Source organism: Delphinapterus leucas, chromosome 16 (assembly GCF_059928025.1).
Source record: "Delphinapterus leucas isolate spDelLeu-1000000601 "Yukka" chromosome 16, BTC_Dleu_Yukka2, whole genome shotgun sequence".
Classification (NCBI taxonomy): Eukaryota; Metazoa; Chordata; class Mammalia; order Artiodactyla; family Monodontidae; genus Delphinapterus; species Delphinapterus leucas.
Window position 1 is genome coordinate 73,057,929 of NC_143144.1, and position 23,066 is coordinate 73,080,994.

The following is a 23,066-nucleotide window of genomic DNA, read 5'->3' on the forward strand; positions in this document are numbered from 1 at the left end:
TTACAGTAAAAATCATCTCAAAAGGGCTTACAGTGTTCAGAATAGTACCTGGCAAATAAAATAATAACTACCGTTATTATTTATTTGCAATATATTCACAATATATTTGTAAAGAAAAAATGCAAGATGAGGAGAATTACCTGAAGGCAACAACCAAAATGTTATTACTATTTGCTTCTGAATGATATATTCATGGGCAATTCTTTTCTACTTCATTACACTTTTCAGTATGCATTCTTTTACAATAAAGTTTAAAAATTAAGTTTTATGCATACATGGCTTGATGGAAATTTAGGTGGAAATTTGGAAAAGGTTAGCATTTATAACCGACTATACTACAGCATTAATGAAATATTAATTAAGTTTATTATACAGATGATGTAACAGAATTTACATTTACTATTTTTTTTACTTAATACTAAATATATTTTTAAAGTTTAGCCAATTTCAATTTAACATTCAGACATAAAGTCAAATGTTTATTATAATCTTAATATTTTGACCTGCTAAAAATTAAAAATATTTTATTTTTTAATTAAAAAATCCCATACCAAAGTCCCAAACGTGCCTTTCATGTTTAAGCTTTAATTAGCAACTAGTTTGGTCTCTGACACATCCTGCGCAGATACTGAAGTGTTAATATTACTGCAGCTTGATTACAAAAGGCAATGATTAATTTCAAAGCAGACAAAAAAGATATGCCCTGATTACAAAGGAATGATTAAGGCGAATGTCAGACATTGCATTTATAGCAGTCTTTCCCATCGTCAAAGGATAAGACTTTGCAAAAGTTTATATTTAGGATCACGGGTACTTTGTACTTTATTATAACACTGCGTTCATGCCTTGGCGATAGATTCCCGCCCAACTCCAAGCACGACCTAAAGACCTTTGGGGGCCACATGGCCAGAGCAAAACAAAGCAAAACCCCCGAACGCGCAATGGACCCAAGGAGACGCCGTAGTGTCACTTCCCACCAGACCCAGACCCGGCGACTGAGGCGCTGGCCCCAGACGCTGTGGTGTCACTTCCCACCAGACCCGGCGACCAGGCGCTGGCTGCAAGCTCTGCAGCCCACAGAATTGTTTCAAGTACATGTTCTGCAGAGATAAAGTGCACTTTGAGGACCTTCTCCTCGAACAGGGGGGCTTGGCGGGGGTGGAATGAGAGGAAAAGGCCGACCGCAGAAAGGGCAGGGCTGCTGACCTTTCGAAACCGCTCCCAAGCGGAGGCCTCAGGGCCTCCATTTTTTTTTTCCCTGCCACAAAAACGAAAAAGAACCCGCATAGGGGCCAAGGCCTCGTCTAAGGGGAGCTGCGCTCAGCCAGGGGAAAAAGGCAGCCTGAGACAGGTCACAGGAGAAACGAGGGCGCCGGGGAGAACAAAGCGGGTTTGCCCTTCGTAACGGAAGCCACGGAGGCCCGGAGCGGGGTTCGCGGCGCCCGGAGCCTCGGGGCCTCACCTCACCCCGCGTGGGCGCAGTCCTTGGTGTGGGCGGGGGACAGGCCGCTGGAGGCCGAGCTAGGAGTGGTCCTGGAATAAGCCTTTATTGTGCGTTTCAGGATCCTCAGACTCCGTTATAAAATATTTAAGCCCAGCCCGAGATGAGTCTGGAGTCCCTGTTTCAGCACATCATCTTCTCCGAGCACCTGGCGGAGGAGAATCGCCGCTTGATGCGACAAGGTCGGGCGCTCGCCGGGGCCTCTGGTCTTGGAGCCGGGGGCTTGGAGGCGGAGGGAATCAGGAGGCAGTGGGCCGAGCGGGGAGGGCAGGCGGCTCTCCACGTGGAGGGAAGGACTGCTGAAAGGTGTCTTATCACAGGCCCCAGAAACGGGGACTCCAGAAAGATGGACGTGTTTAAGCATTTAATTTGTCTTACAGTCAGGTCGGAAATAAGCAGATGTCGTGAAAACATTAAGAAAGCAACAGAGGAGCTGAATGAAGAGAAAATCAAGTTGGAATCTAAGGTATTGACATGTAGAGCATGCTCATTATCACTTGAAAAAGTGTTTTCGCTTGACTTTTGGAGGATACGTTGCTATTGATATTTAACTAGTTGTCCGTCAATTACGAAGCACGCTGTTGTGTTAGTGAGTGTAGTTCCATGTTGTCTGGTAATATTTAAAGTTCTGAATCTGGTGACGCCTTCCATCCTAACATGAATTTGTCCTGAAGAAACCAGTTTAAGTAATGAAGAATTCATTGACCGTGTTGTGGGATGGTTAACGTTTCAAAAGAGCGCAATGCCATTGGTAAAAGAATTATTCAATTAAGTAGTTGGTGCGGGAAATAAATTTTGAATAATAAATAATTTAAGAAGTGTTCTGTGTTGATATAACAGTTGAATGTAACTTTCAAACGAGTCTCTGCCATCTGTTTTTCAGTCTTCTACCACATTTTGGACGTGGGCTTCGTTCAAAAGGATCGTTTTTCCACTAGTATTTCACTTTTTTCCGCAGCATTTGTAAAGTTCTGTTGTTTTACATAGAAACAAGGGAATCTGATGGCTTCTTGAAGGAGGATTTTGAAGTGTGGGTAGAATTTTTTGAGAAGCAAAGAGAAGTAGTAGGAGAAAAGTATTTGGGGCACCGGGAGAATATGAACAAAAGGGAGGCATAGCCAAGGCATATTGGGAAGAGAAATCTCCCAAAGCAGAGGGCTGATACCTAGGTATTAATAGGAGGAAACCATTGCAGGTTTTTGACAATGGAATGGTGTGATAAAAGAGGTTTAGGAAAATCTCTCTGAGCTCTGGGAGGATGGGGGCTAAGAACGTCATCCAGGTATGTCACAATGAAGGTCTAGCTATGGGTGGCAGCAGACAGCCATACAAAAATATTTATTCAACTCCTAAAGATAAACGATGCGAGCAGTGTACAGTGGGAAATCTGTTTGAGGAAGTCTCTTTGCTAAAGTAAGTCAAATAGACTTACCACTGTGAGAAATTTCCAGTTCTCTTTTTGGATAAAATAATCATAGATTCTTTCTCCACCTTGCAAGCTTCTTCTGTTCTTCCTTCCAAGTCTTGTTCAAACATCACCTGTGAGCCCTCCCTTGTACATCTTGGAAAATTTGTTTTATCATAGCATTTGGATACCACCTTACAATTAAACAACAGTACATGCTTGTGTTTGTGTTTGTATCCCTCACTATTTTGTGAGCAATGTATTTGGAATTCTTTTCTTAACCATCTTTTATTCCCACAGCCTGTATTCCATGCCTAGCACACAGTATACATTAGTGTTTTGAATGAATTAATGAGTACTAATAGGGAGATAATAGGGAGAGCGCTGTCTTTTAAAATATCAATAGAATTTGGAAATATTCAGTGAGACCTTAGGTCTTGTTTTGCCTGTGAGTAGCAGATAAACTAGCTGCTAAAAACAATGCTAAAAGCTGATGGCATGGGCAAAGCATTAAGAATGCCATGATGTAGCTTAAATTTTTCTTTAAAAAGAATTAAGATACTTTCGGGATTGGTAACTAGAAGTTAATATAAGTAATAGGCAAAATATAGGCAGTTAGGTAATGCATAGCTAACACTTATTGAACACTTACTGTGTGCTGGGCACTGTTCTAAGTGCTTCATTTGTATTAACTCTTTTAATCCTGCCAGGGATCCTGTGATGAGGCACCATTGTTAATCCCCCTTTTTGGGGGAGGAAAATGAGAGGTTAAATGACTTGTCCATGGTATTATAATCTAAAAACAAACGGCAGTAATGAAAGTAACAATTGGGTAATGACAGCATATTTTATTAAAACAGATTTGGGGGCTCATCTTAAACTTTTTTCTTCATGAAATTCACATATAATAGTGTCTCTGAAGCTTTTGCCTCTAGTCAAGGGCAGTATTTCTAAAAGTGCAGTTATGTAAGTTTTTGTGCAAATGTATTTTCCCCAGATTGGTGAAGATACTGACCTGATAGATAACAAATATTAAAAAAAAAAAAACGGTTTACTCTTCCGAATATCTTCTTTGGAAAAAAGTAGCTTTACTCTTTGTAATATTTTCTCAGTTAACAGTCTGTCTTCCTGAAAATGGAAATGTAGTCTGCTGATATATACACATACATAAAAAAGCTGATTCAAATAGTTATACTTAAGAGAAGACAGAACAAATCCCTAGCATTGTTTAAAACATTTGCTGAAATTACTAATTAATATAGGCTCATAAAATGCACATATATGTGCATATTTGTGCATTTAATCAGCTCATATATGTGGTTAGTAATACAATTGCTTTCTACTAATAAAATTTACATGTGGAGGTTCACAGTTCATACAGTACTAATTTGTAATTGAAATAATTTGATTTATAATACAGTCAACATGGGGTGTGTGTGTGTGTGTGTGTGTGTATAAAGATTTTTAAAGTGGAGCCACAATTACAGTGTAACTGACTAATGAGAAGAACTGAGGAAGTAATCATAAATTGATTTCTTGTTTCTTTTACTCTCAGAGTTAATTATATGTCTGCCAATAACAATGAAAATATATTTACTTGAATACCTGACTTGGCATTTATTGACCAATTTATCAAGTAGAAGCAGCATAAGGAGAAACTAGAACATAATTTGAATAGGCAAGTGCTTGAGCTATCTGCACAATGATACATTCAGAAAATATTTTGGGCATTTATTTTGGAAGTTGCTCATGGTCAAAAAATGTATTCAGGAAGTACAGTATTTTTTTCTGTTCTGTAAAACCCAGGTAGCATGTAATTAGAACTTAAATGATAGCATTTGCCTTTCAGGGCTCAATGAGTCCTTTAAAATATATGGTTGCAAAAGTCTCAGATTATACAGTATGAGTACTCTGTGAATTAGAGAGCTATAGTATACCTGGTTAGGTTTGGTAATATGAAAACAGAAAGACAAAAACATGCTCAGGATTTGCGTTAATGCTTACCAATATACCTAAAGCTTCTGATCATCAAGGAAAGGTTTTATAGTATCAGTGACAGAGAAAATCAAAATTAAGGACTCACAGAACATTTGTTGTTTCTTTTTAGCATCTAAAAGAGTTTTTTCTTTTTTTTTTTTTTTCCATACACGGGCCTCTCATTGCCGTGGCCTCTCCCGTTGAGGAGCACAGGCGCCGGATGCGCAGGCTCAGCGGCCATGGCCCACAGGCCCAGCCGCTCCGCGGCATGTGGGATCTTCCCGGACCGGGGCACGAACCCGTGTCCCCTGCATCGGCAGGCGGACTCTCAACCACTGCGCCACCAGGGAAGCCCGAGTTTTTTCTTTTTAAAAATAGTAGCATATAGTTAAAATTGGGGCATTTAATCTTTATAAACATATTACATAAAACCTAACATAAAGCCGTACTCCCTCAAGAAGAAGTAAATGGAGGAAAGTCTGAGGCTGTTTTATTTTTTTTCTTCTCCAGTTTTAAACTATTGCATAAACATCATAACACTAATGAAATAATATTCCATGAATTTTTAAAGGAAAGTGATATTGAAATAAACAAGTAACTTAAGGTGGCTTCATTTACTTCTTTACTTCAAAATATACTCATTCATTTTTTTTTAATTAATAAAAGTTAGGAACCCTCCCAGAACAGCAGGCAAAGTCATATCCGTTAGTACTCTATTACCCAATTCGGGAAAGAACAAAATCACAAATTATTATCATTTTTAATATTGAAATAGAGCTTTGTAATTGAGATTTTTTCCTTTTTTTAAAAGTTTAATCAAAGAAAAATTTATGTCCTACTTGAGTTTAATTTTACTGTTGATTAAAAGTTGCATAAAAACATAGATAAAAGAAAGGCATTTTGGGGCTTCTCTGGTGGCGCGGTGGTTGAGAGTCCGCCTGCCGATGCAGGGGACATGGGTTCGTAGCCCGGTACGGGAAGATCCCACATGCTGCGGAGCGGCTGGGCCTGTGAGCCATGGAGGCCACAACAGTGAGAGGCCCGCGTACCGCAAAAAAAAAAAAAAGAAAGGCATTTTTTTTCCCTCTCTAATTTACATTTGTTTAAATAACAATACATGTGAATTATTTAATCTTAATTTAAAAAAATAAAGTAGAAATTCTCCTTATCACAATTTAATACATACCTATAGTTGTTAGTTGTGACCAAGACACTTTTTAAAAAATTTTTATTTATTTTTTATAAAGCAGGATCTTATTAGTTATCCATTTTATACATGTCAGTGTATATATGTCAATCCCAACCTCCCAATTCATCCCACCACCACCCCCACACCCCACTTTCCCCTCTTGGTGTCCATATGTTTGTTCTCTACATCTGTGTCTCTGTTTCTGCCTTGCAAACCAGTTCATCTGTACCATTTTTCTAGATTCCACATATATGCGTTAATATACAATATTAGTTTTTCTCTTTCTGACTTAGTTCACTCTGTATGGCAGTCTATAGGTCCATCCACGTCTCTACAAACGACCGAATTTCGTTGCTTTCCATGGCCGAGTAATATTCCATTGTATATATGTACCATATCTTCTTTATTCATCTGTCAGTGGGCATTTAGGTTGTTTCCATGACCTGGCTATTGTAAATAATGCTGCAGTGAACAATGGGGTGCATGTGTCTTTTTGAATTATGGTTTTCTCTGGGTATATGCCTAGTCATGGGATTCCTGGGTCATATGGTAATTCTATTTTTAGTTTTTTAAGGAACCTCCATACTGTCCTCCATAGTGGCTGTATCAATTGACATTCCCACCAACAGTGCAAGAGGGTTCCCTTTTCACCACACCCTCTCCAGCATTTGTTCTGTATAGATTTTCTGATGATACCCATTCTAACCAGTGTGAGGTGATACCTCATTGTAGTTTTGATTTGCATTTCTCTATTAATTAGTGATGTTGAGCAGCTTTTCATTTGCCTCTTGGCCATCTGTATGTCTTCTTTTGAGAAATGTCTATTTAGGTCTTCTGCCCATTTTTTGATTGGGTTTTTTGTTTTTTTAATATTGAGCTGCATGAGCTGTTTATATATTTTGGAGATTAGTCCTTTGTCTATTGATTTGTTTGCAAATATTTTCTCGCATTCTGAGGGTTGTCTTTTCATCTTGTCTATAGTTTCCTTTGCCATGCAAAAGCTTTTTTTTGTGTGTGGTACGCGGGCCTCTCACTGTTGTGGCCTCTCCCGTTGCGGAGCACAGGCTCCGGACACGCAGGCTCAGCGGCCATGGCTCACGGGCCTAGCCACTCCGCGGCATGTGGGATCTTCCCGGACTGGGGCACGAACCCATGTCCCCTGCATCGGCAGGCGGACTCTCAACCACTGCGCCACCAGGGAAGCCCCATGCAAAAGCTTTTAATTTCATTAGGTCCAATTTGTTTATTTTTGTTTTTATTTCTATTACTCTAGGAGGCGGATCAAAGAAGATCTTGCTGTGAGTTATATCAAACTCCTATGTTTTCCTGTAAGAGTTTCATAGTGTCTGGCCTTACATTTAGGTCTTTAATCCATTTTGAGTTTATTTTTGTGTAAGATCTTGCTGTGAGTTATGTCAAACTTCCTATGTTTTCCTGTAAGAGTTTTATAGTGTCTGGCCTTACATTTAGGTCTTTAATCCATTTTGAGTTTATTTTTGTGTATGGTGTTAGGGAGTGTTCTAATTTCATTCTTTTATGTGTAGCTATTCAGTTTTCCCAGCACCACTTATTGAAGAGACTGTCTTTTCTCCATTGTATATCCTTGCCTCCTTTATCATAGATTAGTTAACCATAGGTGTGTGGGTTTATCTCTGGGCTTTCTATCCTGTTCCATTGATCTATATTTCTGTTTTTGTGCCAGTACCATACTGTCTTGACTACTGTAGCTTTGTAGTATAGTCTGAAGTCAGGGAGTCTGATTCCTCCAGCTCCATTTTTTTCCTTCAAGATTGCTTTGGCTATTCGGGGTCTTTTTGTCTCCATACAAATTTTAAGATTTTTTTGTTCTAGTTCTGTAAAAAATGCCATTGGTAATTTGATAGGGATTGCATTGAATCTGTAGATTGCTTTGGGTAGAATAGTAATTTTCACAATATTGATTCTTGCAATCCAAGAACATGGTATCTCTCTCCATCTGTTTTGTGATCTTTGATTTCTTACATCAGTGTCTTATAGTTTTCTGAGTACAGGTCTTTTACCTCCTTAGGTAGGTTTATTCCTAGGTATTTTATTCTTTTCGTTGCTTGGGGAATGGGATTGTTTCCTTAATTTCTCTTTCTGATCTTTTGTTGTTAGTGTATAGGAATGCAAGAGACGTCTGTGCATTAATTTTGTATCCTGCACCTTTACCAAATTCATTGATTAACTCTAGTAGTTTTCTGGTGGCATCTTTAGGATTCTGTACGTACAGTGACAGTTTTACTTCTTTTCCAATTTGTATTCTTTTTATTTCTTTTTCTTCTCTGATTGCCATGACTAGGACTTTCAAAACTATGTTGAGTAATAGTGGTAAGAATGGACATCCTTGTCTTATTCCTGATCTTAGAGGAAATGCTTGCAGTTTTTCACCATTGAGAATGATGTTTGCTGTGGGTTTGTTGTACATGGCCTTTATTATGTTGAGGTAGGTTCTCTTTATGCCCACTTTCTGGAGAGTTTTTATCATAAATTGGTGTTGAATTTTGTCAGAAGCTTTTTCTGCATCTATTGAGATGATCATATGGTTTTAATTCTTCAATTTGTTAATATGGTGTATCACATTGATTGTTTTGTGTATATTGAAGAATCCTTGCATCCCTTGGATAAATCCCACTTGATCATGGTGTATGATCCTCTTAAAGTGTTGTTGGATTAAGTTTGCTAGTATTTTGTTGAGGATTTTTGCATCTATATTCATCAATGATATTGGTCTGTAATTTTCTTTTTTTGTAGCATCTTTGTCTGGTTTTGGTATCAGGGTGATGGTGGCCTCATAGAATGAGTTTGGGAGTGTTCCTTCCTCTGCAGTTTTTTGGAAGATTTTGAGAAGGATAGGTGTTAGCTCTTCTCTAAATGTTTGATAGAATTCACCTGTGAAGCCATCTGGTCCAGGACTTTTGTTTGTTGGAAGATTTTTAATCACAGTTTCAATCTCAGTGCTTGTGATTGGTCTGCTCATATTTTCTGTTTCTTCCTGGTTCAGTCTTGTAAGGTACTTTTCTAAGAATTTGTCCTTTTGTTCAAGGTTGTCCATTTTATTGGCATGTATTGCTTGTAGTAGTCTCTCATGATCCTTTGTATCTCTGCGGTGTCTGTTGTAACTTTTTCATTTCTAATTTTATTGATTTGAGTCCTGTCCTTTTTTTTCCTGGATGAGTCTGGCTAAATGTTTATTACTTTTATTTATCTTCTCAAAGAACCAGCTTTTAGTTTTATTGATCTTTGCTATTTTCTTTGTTTCTATTTCATTTATTTCTGCTGTGATCATTATGATTTCTTTCCTTCTACTAACCTTGGGTTTTGTTTGTTGTTTCTCTAGTTCCTTTAGGTGTAAGGTTAGATTGTTTATTTGAGATTTTTCTTGTTTCTTGAGGTAGGATTGTATTGCTATAAACTTACCTCTTAGAACTGCTTTTGCTGCATCCCATAGGTTTTGGATCGTCGTGTTTTCATTGTCATTTGTCTTTGATTTCTTCAGTGATCTCTTGGTTATTTGTAACGTGTTGTTTAGCCTCCATGTGTTTTGTGTTTTTTACGTTTTTTTCCCTGTAATTTATTTCTAATCTCATAGTGCTGTGGACAGAAAAGATGCTTGATCTGATTTCAATTTTCTTAAATTTACCGAGGCTTGATTTGTGACCCAAAATGTGATCTATCCTAGAGAATGTTCCGTGTGCACTCGAGAAGGAACTGTAATCTGCTGTATTTGGATGGAATGTCCTGTAAATATCAGTTCAGTCTATGTGGTCTACTGTGTCATCCAAGACACTTCTGAGGATAGTTGTACTTAATTGCTTTTAGTCTCTATGACTTTTTCACATGAAATTCCTTTACAAATTTCTCCTGTCTTGAACGTGTATAGCTGATTTTTTAAAGTTGTAATAAAGAGGTTTAGGCATATTTCCCCTTTTACATTCACCTTGGTCAGTTGTACAATTCCATAGCCAGTCAATGTATATCTGAGTCTGGCGTCTCTTCTATGGAAGATGATTTTTCTTTCACACCCAAGATACCTCATAGTTGATGGTTTGATGGATGGTCTCTTCACTCCCCATAGATGCTTCCAGGACATTATTTCTGTACTTGATTGTGATAGTTAATGCTATATTCTAGACTCTGCCAACTTTCCCCCCTCCTCTTTTCTGTCATCCTACTAACTCACAAGGGATAATTATCCTCACAAAGGATAATTATCCCTTGTTCTTTAGAATTTAGCACGTGGCTCTCAGGCTTCCACTCTGTTTCAACTCTTGCCATTATCTTGGATGATGTCATCGTCTATACGTACTATTCAGCTACCGACGTGGCCTGTTAGTTCTTTGGTCTCCAGATTTTCAGTGACCTTTTTCTCCATTCTACCTCAACTACCTATTTCCATAATGACGAGTCAGTTATTTGCTACTATGGCAGCACTCAGGAGATTCCAGGAGATTTTGGATCCAGCATACACACATGGACGTTAGCTTCAGCCTCAGCTGTGACCTCCACAGTGCCAGGAAAACTGCTGCATTTCTCTTTCTCACTCTCTGCAGTGACTGTTGTAAACCTTTACTCTTCTCGTGTATTTTATCCTCTCTTCTCAACTACTTAACTCTCATGATAACTTTGCCTTTTATTTCAAAGAGAAAATAGAAATCATCCAAAAGGAAATCTTTTATTTTCCCACATACAGATCTCCAAACCTGCCTAAGTGGAGAAACTTCTTCTCCTTTCTCTTTCCTGTTATGGAGAAGGTGCCTTTTTTTTTTCTGACAGTGGACAGTTCCTCCACTTATGCTTCAGATCCTATCATCTCTTGTATCATCATTATTGTCATCATCAGCGTCTTCATCATTATTATTGTTTTTATGCTTATTAGTGGGAGGGGCTATAGAGAGAGGTTGAAGATAAACACTAGAGAGAAAAGATGGAAGGAAGGAATGGTGGAAGGAGGATGGGATCCAGAGCATAAGGTAAGAATTGGCCTTAGACAAGAGGAGGGATACCTATTCTGTTGTAAAAACTAAACAAAATAGGTAACATTAGTAAATACTATATATCAGGCCTTATGCTAACCATTTTACAAACATTATCTCAGTTAATTCTAACAAGAACCCTATGAGGATGGTAGTATTTTTACTCTGATTCATTTGAGAAAATCAAGACTCAGAAATTTAACTAACTTTCATGAGGTCACACAGTGGTAAGTAATAGCTTTAAGGTTTGAATCTATATTGGGGTAACTAGAGAGCCCTTGCTCTTAACAGCTATAGTATAGTGTAAAAGAAAGGAATAAGGAAAGGATGAGAATATACAAAAGTTTAAAGACTTAGTAACAGGAAACTGAAGGTATGATTCACATAAAGTCTCCTGGCTCTATTATTTCAACCAGTTTAATGAGTATGTGTTACATATGTTTAATGAAGTTATTAATGTTTCATTTCTTTGTTCTTCTGCTTTACCAGTTGGATGACCTTTACAACAAAGTTAGTACCTTGAGTTTGGAAAATCATGTGGCTACTCATTGCTGAAGACCCAGATCAGACAGGCCACAGTTTAGGATGAATACATGGCCTTTGCCTTTGAGAGACTTAAGAGTCAAATCAGAGGTATTATCCCTCCCTTAGAGATGAGGCTCTATCAGTTCCGGGTGCTCTTGATTGCAAGTCACAGAAATTCAGTTCAAAACGGCTTAAACAATATTGGGAAATGACTTATATAGTTGAAAACCCAACATTTGATTCAGCAGTTATATCAGTTGGAATTGCATCAGATTGTTTACAATAAAAGTCTAGCCGTGGTGGGTTTACCAAATAAGGATTTATTTTTCCTCACGTAATGGGAAGTTTGGAGGTTGGCAGGCAAGGGCCATTTATTAAAGTGGCTCAAAGGAATCCTAAAACACCCCAGCACATTATATCTTTTTGTTCCACCATCCTTAGCATGTGGCTTTCATCCTTGTAGCCACAGGTGCTGCTCCATCCCTAGTCATAACATCTGAATTCTAGCTGGAAAAAAGATGAAAATCAAAAGGCTTCTTCTCGTGTGGCTTTATCATTGGTTTGGTGGAAGGGAAGTCCTCTCCAGTGACTTGGGCCTGCATCTCAAGGGTTACAATTTTGTCAAGTGGTCAACCCTGAAATGGAATCTGGGAATGTGAATATTTATAACTGGATGCATTATTGCTGTGAATAAAACTGGAATTTTATTAGTAAAGAAGAATGGTAGAATGGCTGGTTGTCCTTGTGTTCTCCCGGTAGTTACTAACAACTCCTAGAGTCATCTGCTTTCTTTTCAAAATCAGGGAGAGAAAGAAGGAAGTTTCCAGAAGCTTTCTCTGAAAAGCAGGGAAATTGTTCTTGTCAGATACCTTCTTTCATGTCATTTTCACAAACTGTGACATTTGACTATCCCTGAAGCAATAACTGTGGTCAAGGGGTAGTAACTTCTCCCAAATACAGTGGGCTGTCCGGAGATGGTGCAGGTTTCCAAAAAATAATTAACTAAGAAATTAACTACCAAGGAAGGGAGGAATGCACATTAGGGAGACAACCAGGTACAACAGTATCTACTACAAAGATTCTAGTGGTTAAAACCAGAATGGGCATGTAGAGACTCCCTGTAATTGGTTGAAATGTTTCATGTTAATTATTGATTATGTTTATCATTTAATCTTACTATGATTTATCATATATGATGGAATATAGCGCAAGCTTTTCCCCTCTAAGTTATCCCTCAGTCAAAAAGGAGTAAAGCTTTCATGTTATAAAATGCACCTTAAATTCCCTTATTTTGAACAAGAGCTCAATTAATGATAGTTTGGGATGCTTGGAGAAATCACCTGGTTGAACTGATAAAAAAACTAGGCAGAGACATTTAACTGATTTAGTTATTATTCCTGGGAGTATGACCTCAGAATTCTAAGTGCTAGGTGTCATTGTAAAAAAGCCACTTAATGATGTAAAAAAAATCAATTACTGAAACATAATATTGTGATTAAAAAAACCTATAAAAGTTACATCAGCATGATACCATTTAAACATCTTGTAAGGGAAAATATATAGTGAAAGTATAATGACACACATGAGAATGATAACAGTACATCAACTTAGTGCTTATCTCTCATGGGAGTGGAAGATAAACGTAGTCAGGGAAGGGTATGCAGAGAATTCCAGCTGTTTCTATAATGTTTTATTTCTTAAGCTGGGGGACATAGCTGTTAGGTTACTAAAAAAATAAAGATATATTTTAAAAGTTACAGAGCAATGGCTTTTAGTCCATTTAAAAGGTTGTGCAACCATCACTATCTGATTCCGGAACGTTTTCATCACCTCCAAAAGAAGCCCCGTACCCCTATTAGTCACCTCCCTATCCCCCTCAAACCCCACCAGCCCTTGGTCACCACTAGTCTACTTTGTGTCTCTGGACATTTCGTATAAGTGGAATCATACAATAATGGCCTTTTGTGACTGTCTTTCACTTAGCATGTTTTCAGGGTTCATCCATGTTGCAGCATGTGTCAGTACTTGATTCCTTTTTATGGCTGAGCAATATTCTATTGTATGGATGCACCACTTTTGTTTATCCATTCATCAGTTGATGAACACTGGGTTGTTTCCACTTTTTAGCTATTATGAGTAATGGTGCTGTGAACATTTGTGTACAAGTTTTTGTAGAACATATGTTTCAATTCTCTTGGGTATTCCACCTAGGAGTAGAATTTCTTGGTCATATGGTTAATTCCAGGTTTAACTTTTTGAGGAAATACCAGACTCTTTCTATAACAGCAGCAGCGTTTTACATTCCCACCAGCAATATACAAGGATTCCAGTTTCTCTATATCCTCACCAACACTTATTTTCTTGGGGGTTTTGGTTGGTTGGTTTGTTCGTTTGATAGCCATCTTAGTGGATGGGAGGTGGTATCTCGTTGTGGTTTATATTTCCAGTTCCCCAATGAGATTAATGTTGAACACCTTTTTAGATGCTTATTGGCCATTTGGCACATCTATTCTTAACATGAGTTACTTAATTATTGGTCATATAACTGGTTGCAATTCTTTTATGGAGGGGCCTTGTCTCTGAGAAGTAGTAATCTCTCTTCATATTAATAGAACTGAAATTATTGTATTTCCAAATGAAGTAAAAAATTATTACATATAGCATTTGTTGGACTCCTTTTTCTCAACTTTGTTTTCATGATCTTAAGAAAATAAATCTGAAGAACATTTCATGGTAATAGCGTTTAGAGCAAACTGTGTAACAGTATGCCAGATAGGCTTTCTGTATGCAAGTGCTTATAAATCACAAAAGTTGCACACTTCCTGGCTTGGATCCACAAAGTGGAAAATCTACTGCACTGTTTCTAATTGTTAAATCTACTAGTGTGCCTCTATTCCTTTTTTTTAAAAGAGCTACTATAAATAAATTGTTTACCCTAAAATGTTAGAAAAGTTTTGAACAGAAAAAAAAAAAGCTTCCTTTCCAGGAACTGAGAGAATGGTCTTCTAATTAAGGACAGTAAGTTTGCGGCTCAGTATGCAGAAAGCATGAGATTAACATTTAGTTTGCTAGCCCCGTAAGAATATACAGCACAAAAGAATGCCTTTTTAAAAGTTTACCTTTTGATTTGTGATTTCTTGGAAAATCAGTTAGCTATGTTCTCTTCTCCTATTCATTCACTCAACAAACATTCATTGAGCAACTCCTAAACGACACCAAGAGTAATTGGCAAATAAATTAGATAACAAGTTTCTGCCTTAGAGAGTTGACATCAAGCAACTTCAACTATATAAACCTAACTGTGAACTCAAAATTCTTGATGTTCTCATTTTTTTTTAAATTGTGTAATTACTTTAAACTTCCTCTATGTAATTCTACAAAGAAAGCCTTATCACATTTGTCATGAATAATTATCTAAAATGTGGAAATAGATGAGTTCATCATATATTTTCTGAGTGTAGCACTGGGCATTTTCTAGTAGCCCACCTGACAGGGGATAATCTGATTTTCTAGGGTGTGTACCTTTGCAGTGGGTTCTTTTATTCTTGAATATACCAGCCATTATTTGACCTCAGGGCCTTTGCAGTTGCTCTCTCCTCTGCCTGAAATGTTTCTTCCCTCAGCTGTTAGTGTTTTATACACACTCACTTCTTTTAGCTCTCTCCCAGAAGGGTGGCCAACCATTCTAGTAGAACGTGAGACTTTCATTTCTAACACTGGGACAGTCCCATGCAAATTTTGATGGTTGGTTACCTTACGTCTAGGCTCAATTGCCACTTTAGAGCTATAGTTCTCAAAGTGTGATCTGTGATCCACGGGCGTCCCCAAGACTCTTATACAAGTTTTGTGAGGTCAAGCTATTTTCTTAATAATACAAAGCTATTATTTTGCCATTTTCACTGTGCTGATATGTACATTGATGGTGCAGTGGCAATGGTGAGTAAAACTGTTGGCACCTTAGCACAAATTAAGGCAGTGGAAACAAACTACTAGTAGTCATTGTATCCTTCATTGCCACACACTCACACTAAAAAAACAAAACCCACCAGTTTCACTGTATGCCCTTGATTAAAGTGTAAAAAATATTGTTTTGAAACTGACCATGGTGTGTATGTGATTTTAATATTGTGTGTTGAAATGGAAAGTTCACATAAAGTACTATATTCCAAAGTACAGTGATGGTCTCAAGGGAGAGTATTTGTATGATTGTCTGAGTTGCAGTATATGAACTAGCTATTCTTTTTCTGGAATACCATTTTTACTTGAATAGTTGACAGATAAGTGTAGTTATTTAAACTTGAGTATTTGGCAAAATTTTCTCAAAAATGAATGAAATGACCCTGACATTTCAAGGCAAAAAACTGATATTATTATTTTGCCAATGATAATATTCAACCTTTCAAACAAAAATTAGAGTTTTGGAAGACTCAGATTTGTCATTGTAAGCTTGACAGTTTCCCAGTACTGAAAGACTTTTCTAATGAGTTTGTTGGTGATATTAATAAGTGTTATTTTTTAGTATTGTATTAAGAAGTGTATCAACATTTGGAGGATCTGAATAGTTCAGTGAAGGAATAGTTTCCAAATAACCAGCACATAATTTTACAGAACTGTGCATGGATAAAAGATCCACTCAAAGCACAAAATAGACCAATTGTTTTTATTGTAACAGAGTATGAAAAACTTATTGAAGTGGTTTCAGATTCCAACCTTTCAGGAACTAACACTTATAAAGTTCCTTAAGAATATGCGTAATTGTTTGGAAAGGGCATTATTAAAATAACCCTCCCATTTCCAGCTATACATCTATGTGAGGCCAGGTTTTCTTCATATACTTCAACCAAGAAACATATTGCAAAAGGTTGAGTAAAGAAGCAGATATGAGAACCCAACTGTCTTTTGTTAGAAGAGATCTGCAAAAAATGTAAATGCAACTCTTCTTTTTTGGTTTGTTTTGGAAAATATTATTTTTTCATAAAAATATATTTTAACATACAGTGGATTTATTGTTATTCCTAAATGAATTAAGTGTTTTCAAAATTTCTGTTTTAATCTTTGATACTGAAAATATTTATAGATATAACTCAAAAATCATCAAATAAAAGTCCTCAATAATTTTTTAAGACCATAAAGACCAAAAGTCATAAGATCAGAAAGTTTGAGAACGGCTGCTGTAGAGGACCCTCCCTTAGCTCCATATATAAAATAATATGACCTCATGCCATCAGTATCTCTATCCTTTATTCTGCTTTATTTTTCTTTGTGGCACTTAATTTCTCTTGATGTATTTGTATTGATCTGTTTACTGTTTGTCTCTGCCCAGTGGAATGTAAGCTTCACAAGGAATACATATTCATCTATTTTATTCACTACCGTTATTCCCAGTATCTAGAACAGTGCCTGAATCACAGTAGGTGTTAAATAAATATTATTGAGTGAATAAATTAATTTAATTTTTTTCTCTTAGAATTCTCTGTTTTCGTTTTCTGTGAATTCTGCTTGTTTCATCTGATGACCTTCTCACATGGTGGTACATTTGCATATGAGCTTTAAAATTTTTTATTGTGAACTTATCTTTAGCAGGGCTTTTCTTTCTTGGGAGTCCTACATACTCTCTTGATAAAAAAGATGTTTCACTGCAGCTGCCAGAACCTTGCAGATTTCATTTGTTCAGGACCAGTTTTCATGTTAATTTTTGAGCTCAGGATTTCTGCACTGCATGGCTAGGAGACATTTGAATGTCACATCCATGAACAATTCAAGCTTGGGTTTGGGGTTTCTTGGGTATGATTCTTCTTCCACTTATGGATCAATGGAGGCAGCTCACTTTTATGCTGCATCTCGAAGCCAGTGGATGGAGTTTTGTTACTCTGCTTGCATAGCCAGCATAGGCACTTTTTTTTTCTTGCAAAAAACAAAAGCAGCAGTTTAGTTTAAAAGAGTGATAGTCGTTGAAGTCTTTATACTCCTTCCCCTGCCCCATTTCCAGGCTGAGAGGTAGTCCCTGCCAGCAGTTTCCTTCCAGGCATTTTTTTTCTTTTTTTATTGAGGTATGGTTAATTTACAATGTTGTGTTAGTTTCAAGTGTGTGTGTGTGTGTGTGTGTGTGTGTAAATATATATATATATATTCTTTTTCAGATTCTTTTCCATTATTGGTTATTGTAAGATATTGAGTATAGTTCCCTGTGCTATACAGTAGGTCCTTGTTGTTTACCTATTTTATATATAGTAGTGTGTATATGTTAATACCAAACTCCTAATTTATCTCTCCCCTCTTCCCCACTATCTCCTTTGGTAACCATAACTATCAATCTCATTCTGACATGCTTCCATGTCCTGGCTATTGTAAATAGTGCTGCTATGAGCATTGGGGTGCATGTATATTTTCAAATTATAGTTTTCTCCAGATATATGCCCAGGAGTGGGATTGCAGGATCATATGGTAACTCTAGTTTTTTAAGGAACCTCCATTACTGTTTTCCATAGTGGCTGCACAAATTTACATTCCCACCAACAGTGTAGGAGGGTTCCTTTTTTTCCACACCCTCTCCAGCATTTATTATTTGTAGACTTTTTAATGATGGCCATTTTGACTGGTGTGAGGTGATACCTCATTGTAGTTTTAATTTGCATTTCTCTAATAATTAGAAATTTTGAGCATCTTTTCATGTGCCTGTTGGCCATCTGTATGTCTTCTTTGGAAAAATGTCTATTTAGGTCTTCTGCCCATTTTTTGATTGGGTGGTTTTATGATATTAAGCTGTATGAGCTGTTTGTATATTTTGGAAATTAATCCCTTATCGGTAACATCATTTGCCAAGTATTTTCTCCCAGCCCCTAGGTTGTCTTTTCATTTTGTTTATGGTTTCCTCGGCTGTGCAAAAGCTTATAAGTTTAATTAGGTCCCATTTGTTTATTTTATTCCTAACTTTATCGAATGAGCCCAGTATCTCCCTTTGGCTTTGACTTTGAGTATTATTTGGGCATTTTTAAAACCCTAGCCTCTGTTGCCTGTATCCAATCTCAAAGATACCCCTTGGACTTGAATTCTAGCGTGATGATTTCTGGCATGAGTATTTCTGTCTCTTGCTTTTTAGCTTACCTATGTAAATGACATATATTTTAAGTTAGTTATGTTTTATCCAGCATTTCTCTGTCTTTGAATAGAAAGTTGGTCTTTCCCATATTTGTCTGGATTGTCACATTAACCAGAATTCTTCACTGTAAAATACCTTAGTGCTTCAACTTCCTCATTCTTGAGTTCCTATTTTTTATTTATCTTTTGGTCAATCTGTGTAATTGTTCAAGTAAATTTTCAGAAAGAATATGTGCATGAACCTGTTTTGTTTCTTTTTTCTTCCTTGGTTGCTGTAGAAATTGTTTTTTTATCCTCATGATTCCACATGTGTGCACAGATAAACAAATTTGTGTATCTGTCAATTTTGTCTAGTCCAAGGATAAGTCTCCCATTTTAACTGTAAATGTTATATTCTGGTTTATTTTTCAAGTACGCTTATTTCTTATAGCTTGGATCTTTGTTCTCTGTTCTCTGAATCTATTATCTTCTGTTATTTGCTAGTTTCAGCAGTATTGGACAGTTTTTTATACTTTATATCACCGATTCCATCTTTTGCAGTGTTAGTTCTATTATTTAATACTCTCTGAAAATTTAAGTTCTGTGTTGCTGTCTTTTTTACATTTTTAAAAATTTCCTATCTTTTTATCTCAGCTTGTATTTTTTTCTTATTCTCTTACGTCCTTGCTTGCTCTTGTCTTTTAGTGGACTTATCTTTGTTTGCATCCTCTTGACATCAAGTAGTTGATCAACAAAAAAATTTTTTGTACTTTGTAGTAAAATTATTATAGGTGTATTAATACTCTTTCTCCATAATCTGTCAGGCACTTCTCTTTTTCTCTTCTGTGACGGTATTTTTGTAGAGTGTATGTTGTTATTCTGTGAGAAGTGTTCAGACTTACGTTTTGCCAACAGTTATAATATATAAATTGTTCTTTGTCCCATTCTTGTTTTCTTGAGTTCTTGAAGAATGAACTGTCTTCTTAAAACTAAAACTGTTTGACAGGTTGATGTGAATATCCCCAACCCAATTTCTAGTGTTATTATGGAATACTGGACTGAGGTGTGATCTTTTCTTGCTCTTGTGCCAAGTTTTCTTATTATGAGGAGGAAAATGTATGTTTTAAAGAATCTGTGACGTTTTATAGATCTTCCATTAAAAGCAGTACATGAAAAATCACTACCCTCAGCATTACATTGTTTTATATCCCGACAGAACAGGAAGATGTAGTAATAGGTAAGGTGAGGTCCTGCCTCCTAAGTTGCCAAATTGCACAGAAGTCACCTTGTTTCAAAGTAGCTCCCCAGCGAGAGTCTTTCAGATTAAGAAGTATCATTACATGGGCTTCTCTGGTGGCACAGTGGTTGAGAGTCCGCCTGCCGATGCAGGGGACACGGGTTCGTGCCCTGGTCCGGGAAGATCCCACATGCCGCGGAGCGGCTGGGCCCCGTGAGCCATGGCCGCTGAGCCTGTGCGTCCGGAGCCTTTGCTCCACAACGGGAGAGGGCACAACAGTGAGAGGCCCGCGTACCGCAAAAAAAAAAAAAAAAAAAAAAAAAGTATCATTACAGAATGTTCTTGGCCTATCAGTATTTGTACTTTACCCTTCTTTCCCTAATCAGATTAATATCTAGCTGAATCAGCAGTTCTCTAGAAATGGGAGGGTTTTTTCTGAGGAAAAGGCGAAGAAAAATTTTGGAGATGGAGGGTTACTTTGAGAAGGGTAGATGTAGGTTATCTGTAGACTTTGGAACACCAGATGGGTTCAGCAAAGGTGTATGGAAACAGTCAAAGGCAAACTGGCTATTCACAGCTGTGCCTGTGATCTCGATGCTGCAGGAAAAATTTCTCATATAGCCTTTGGTACTTGTGTGGTCTTATGAATTGTTATTGCCTGAATTAATACTTCAAGATAAGTTGAAAGGTTGCCTACCTCAGCTTCTTTGATTAAAACTAGTTCCATGACTTTAAAATATAGTCCAGTTTCCCTTGGTTAAAATTCGAATCAATTTCCCTCAAGAGAAGACAGAAAAGCAGAAGGAATGGGAGATATGTGACCATCACAGTAAGAAAGTAGATCAGGCTGTCACTCTAAAATGTTCTTTTCCTCTTTATTCTGTGCTCCCGCTCCTCTCAGTGCTTGGTTATGTCCCCACTGGAAGAGTGGATTATATTCCTGGGAAATTCTGAGGATCTTACACCATTATATTTGGTGAACGTGCAGTTTTTTGTTTGTTTTTTGCTGAATTGAACTAGCTCTGTTATTTTAACTCTTCATAAAGTAATGCCTGTTTATTGCAATATTCAAAAGCTAGAGATAGGCAAAAAGCAGAGTGAAAACCACCTATAGTTCTGCCATATAGTTAATATTTTCATAGGTTTTCTTTCAGAATTGTTTAAATGCATGTATTTTTTTTCTTAAATGTTTTGCTTTTTTCCATTCACTATACCCTGGGTATATTAGTAAATATATATCTAAATAAGCAGTTTTTAATGGTAGCATAGTAAATGGCTATACCATATTTTAGTTAACTAGTTTTCTATTGATAAATATTTACTATTACTATTAATAGTTACTATTATTAATATCACTGTGATGATACTTTTATACATACATCTGTGTGCACTTATGTTTTTAGGATAAAGTCCTAGTAATCAAATTGCGATGTCAATGGGTAGATACAGTTGACCCTTGAACAACATAGGTTTGAACTGCATGGGTCCACTTATGTGAGGATTTTTTAAAATAAATACAACAATACTACATGATCCGATTGATTGAATGTGTGGATTAGTACTGTGGAAATGGAGAGCTACCTGTAAAGTTATATGCAGTTTTTTTTTAAATAAATTTATTTATTTATTGGCTGCGTTGGGTCTTTGTTGCTGCGCGCGGGCTTTCTCTAGTTGTGGTGAGTGGGGGCTGCCCTTCGTTGAGATGCGCGGGCTTCTCCTTGCGGTGGCTTCTCTTGCTGTGGAGCACGGACTCTAGGTGCGCAGGCTCAGTAGTTATGGCTGGCGGGATCTAGAGCACAGGCTCAGTAGTTGTGGCACACGGGCTTAGTTGCTCCGTGGCATGTGGGATCTTCCTGGACCAGGGCTCGAACCCGTGTCCCCTGCATTGGAAGGCGGATTTTTAACCACTGCACCACCAGGGAAGTCCCTATATGCAGATTTTTGACTGCAGCAAGGGTCAGCGCCCCTAACCTCCGTGTTGTTCAAGGATCAACTGTACTTTTAAAGCTCTTGATAATTTCCAAATTGTCCTCCAGAAAAGTTCCAGTTTATATTCCCACAATATCACTATTTGTACAATAGAAATTATTGATTTTTTTACAAATAAAAGAAAAATGGCATCTTTTATGGTTTTAATTTGAACTTTTTAGTTTACTTATATTTTTTCATTTGTTCAGATTGTTCATATTTACTTTGTGCTTTGCCTATTTATATCCTTTCCTTGTCCTTTTCTCACTGAATTCTAGTTTTTTTTTTTTGCCCTATGCGGGCCTCTCACCGCTGCGGCCCTTCCCGTTGCGGAGCACGGGCTCCGGACGCGCAGGCTCAGCGGCCATGGCTCACGGGCCCAGCCGCTCCGCAGCACATGGGATCCTCCCGGACCGGGGCACAAACCCGTGTCCCCTGCATCGGCAGGCGGACTCCCAACCACTGTGCCACCAGGGAAGCCCTGAATTCTAGCTTTTTATGTGCTATAGATATTGCCCTTTCTTTGTCATTTGTTGCAAATTTTATTATTTGTAGCTTGGTTTTTTATGATTTTTTTAATCAAAATTTAGAATGTTTATGTTGCTAGAATTTTTAATCCTTTTGTTTGTTTTTGAAATTCATTGTTTAAACAATGTCTTTTTCCAGTACTTTTACAGTTTTTTTTCTTTAATATTTTAAATTAAAATGATTCTCCGTTTTTGCCTGGGTAAATGTCACATGTTTCTCATTGACTATGATATATATGTGTGTGTGTGTGCAATATATATATATATATATATATATATATATATGTGAAACTGTATATTTGTGTTTGTTTTTAGATATTCTGTATTATTCTGTTAATCTATTTGTTTTGGCACCAGTATCATATTCACTTAATTACATTAACTTTAAAATATCTTTGAACCTGTGGAGTGACAATTTTTTTTCAGGAATTTCCTGATTCTTTTTTTTGTTTTGTTTTGTTTTCCTAGATAAATTTGAGATCATATTTTCAAGTTCCAACAAAATAAAAGTATTGGGGTTATAATTAAGATTATACTAAGTTCATTTGGGGAGAACCGATATATTTACAACTCTGAATCTTCACATTCAAGAATATAGCATAAGGGCTTCCCTGGTGGCACAGTGGTTGAGAATCTGCCTGCCAATGCAGGGGACACAGGTTCGAT

The 23,066-nt window shown here is 37.2% G+C and overlaps 1 protein-coding gene across 5 annotated transcripts in view; it reads left to right on the forward strand.

Moving 5' to 3' along the window:
- Positions 1–732: 732 nt before the first annotated feature.
- The window catches only part of CCDC172 (coiled-coil domain containing 172), a 78,661-nt gene continuing 56,327 nt past the window's right edge, over positions 733–23,066 (forward strand). For all 5 annotated transcript variants that reach the window (XR_016388172.1, XR_016388174.1, XR_016388173.1 and 2 more), the window contains exons 1-3: positions 733–1,351; positions 1,563–1,683; positions 1,882–1,967. Coding sequence is in view for 1 of the 5 variants with exons in the window: in XM_089898209.1 (XP_089754335.1) it covers positions 1,605–1,683; positions 1,882–1,967 (165 nt within the window). In the remaining 4 variants the exon portion in view is untranslated. The remainder of the gene's footprint in view (positions 1,352–1,562; positions 1,684–1,881; positions 1,968–23,066) is intronic.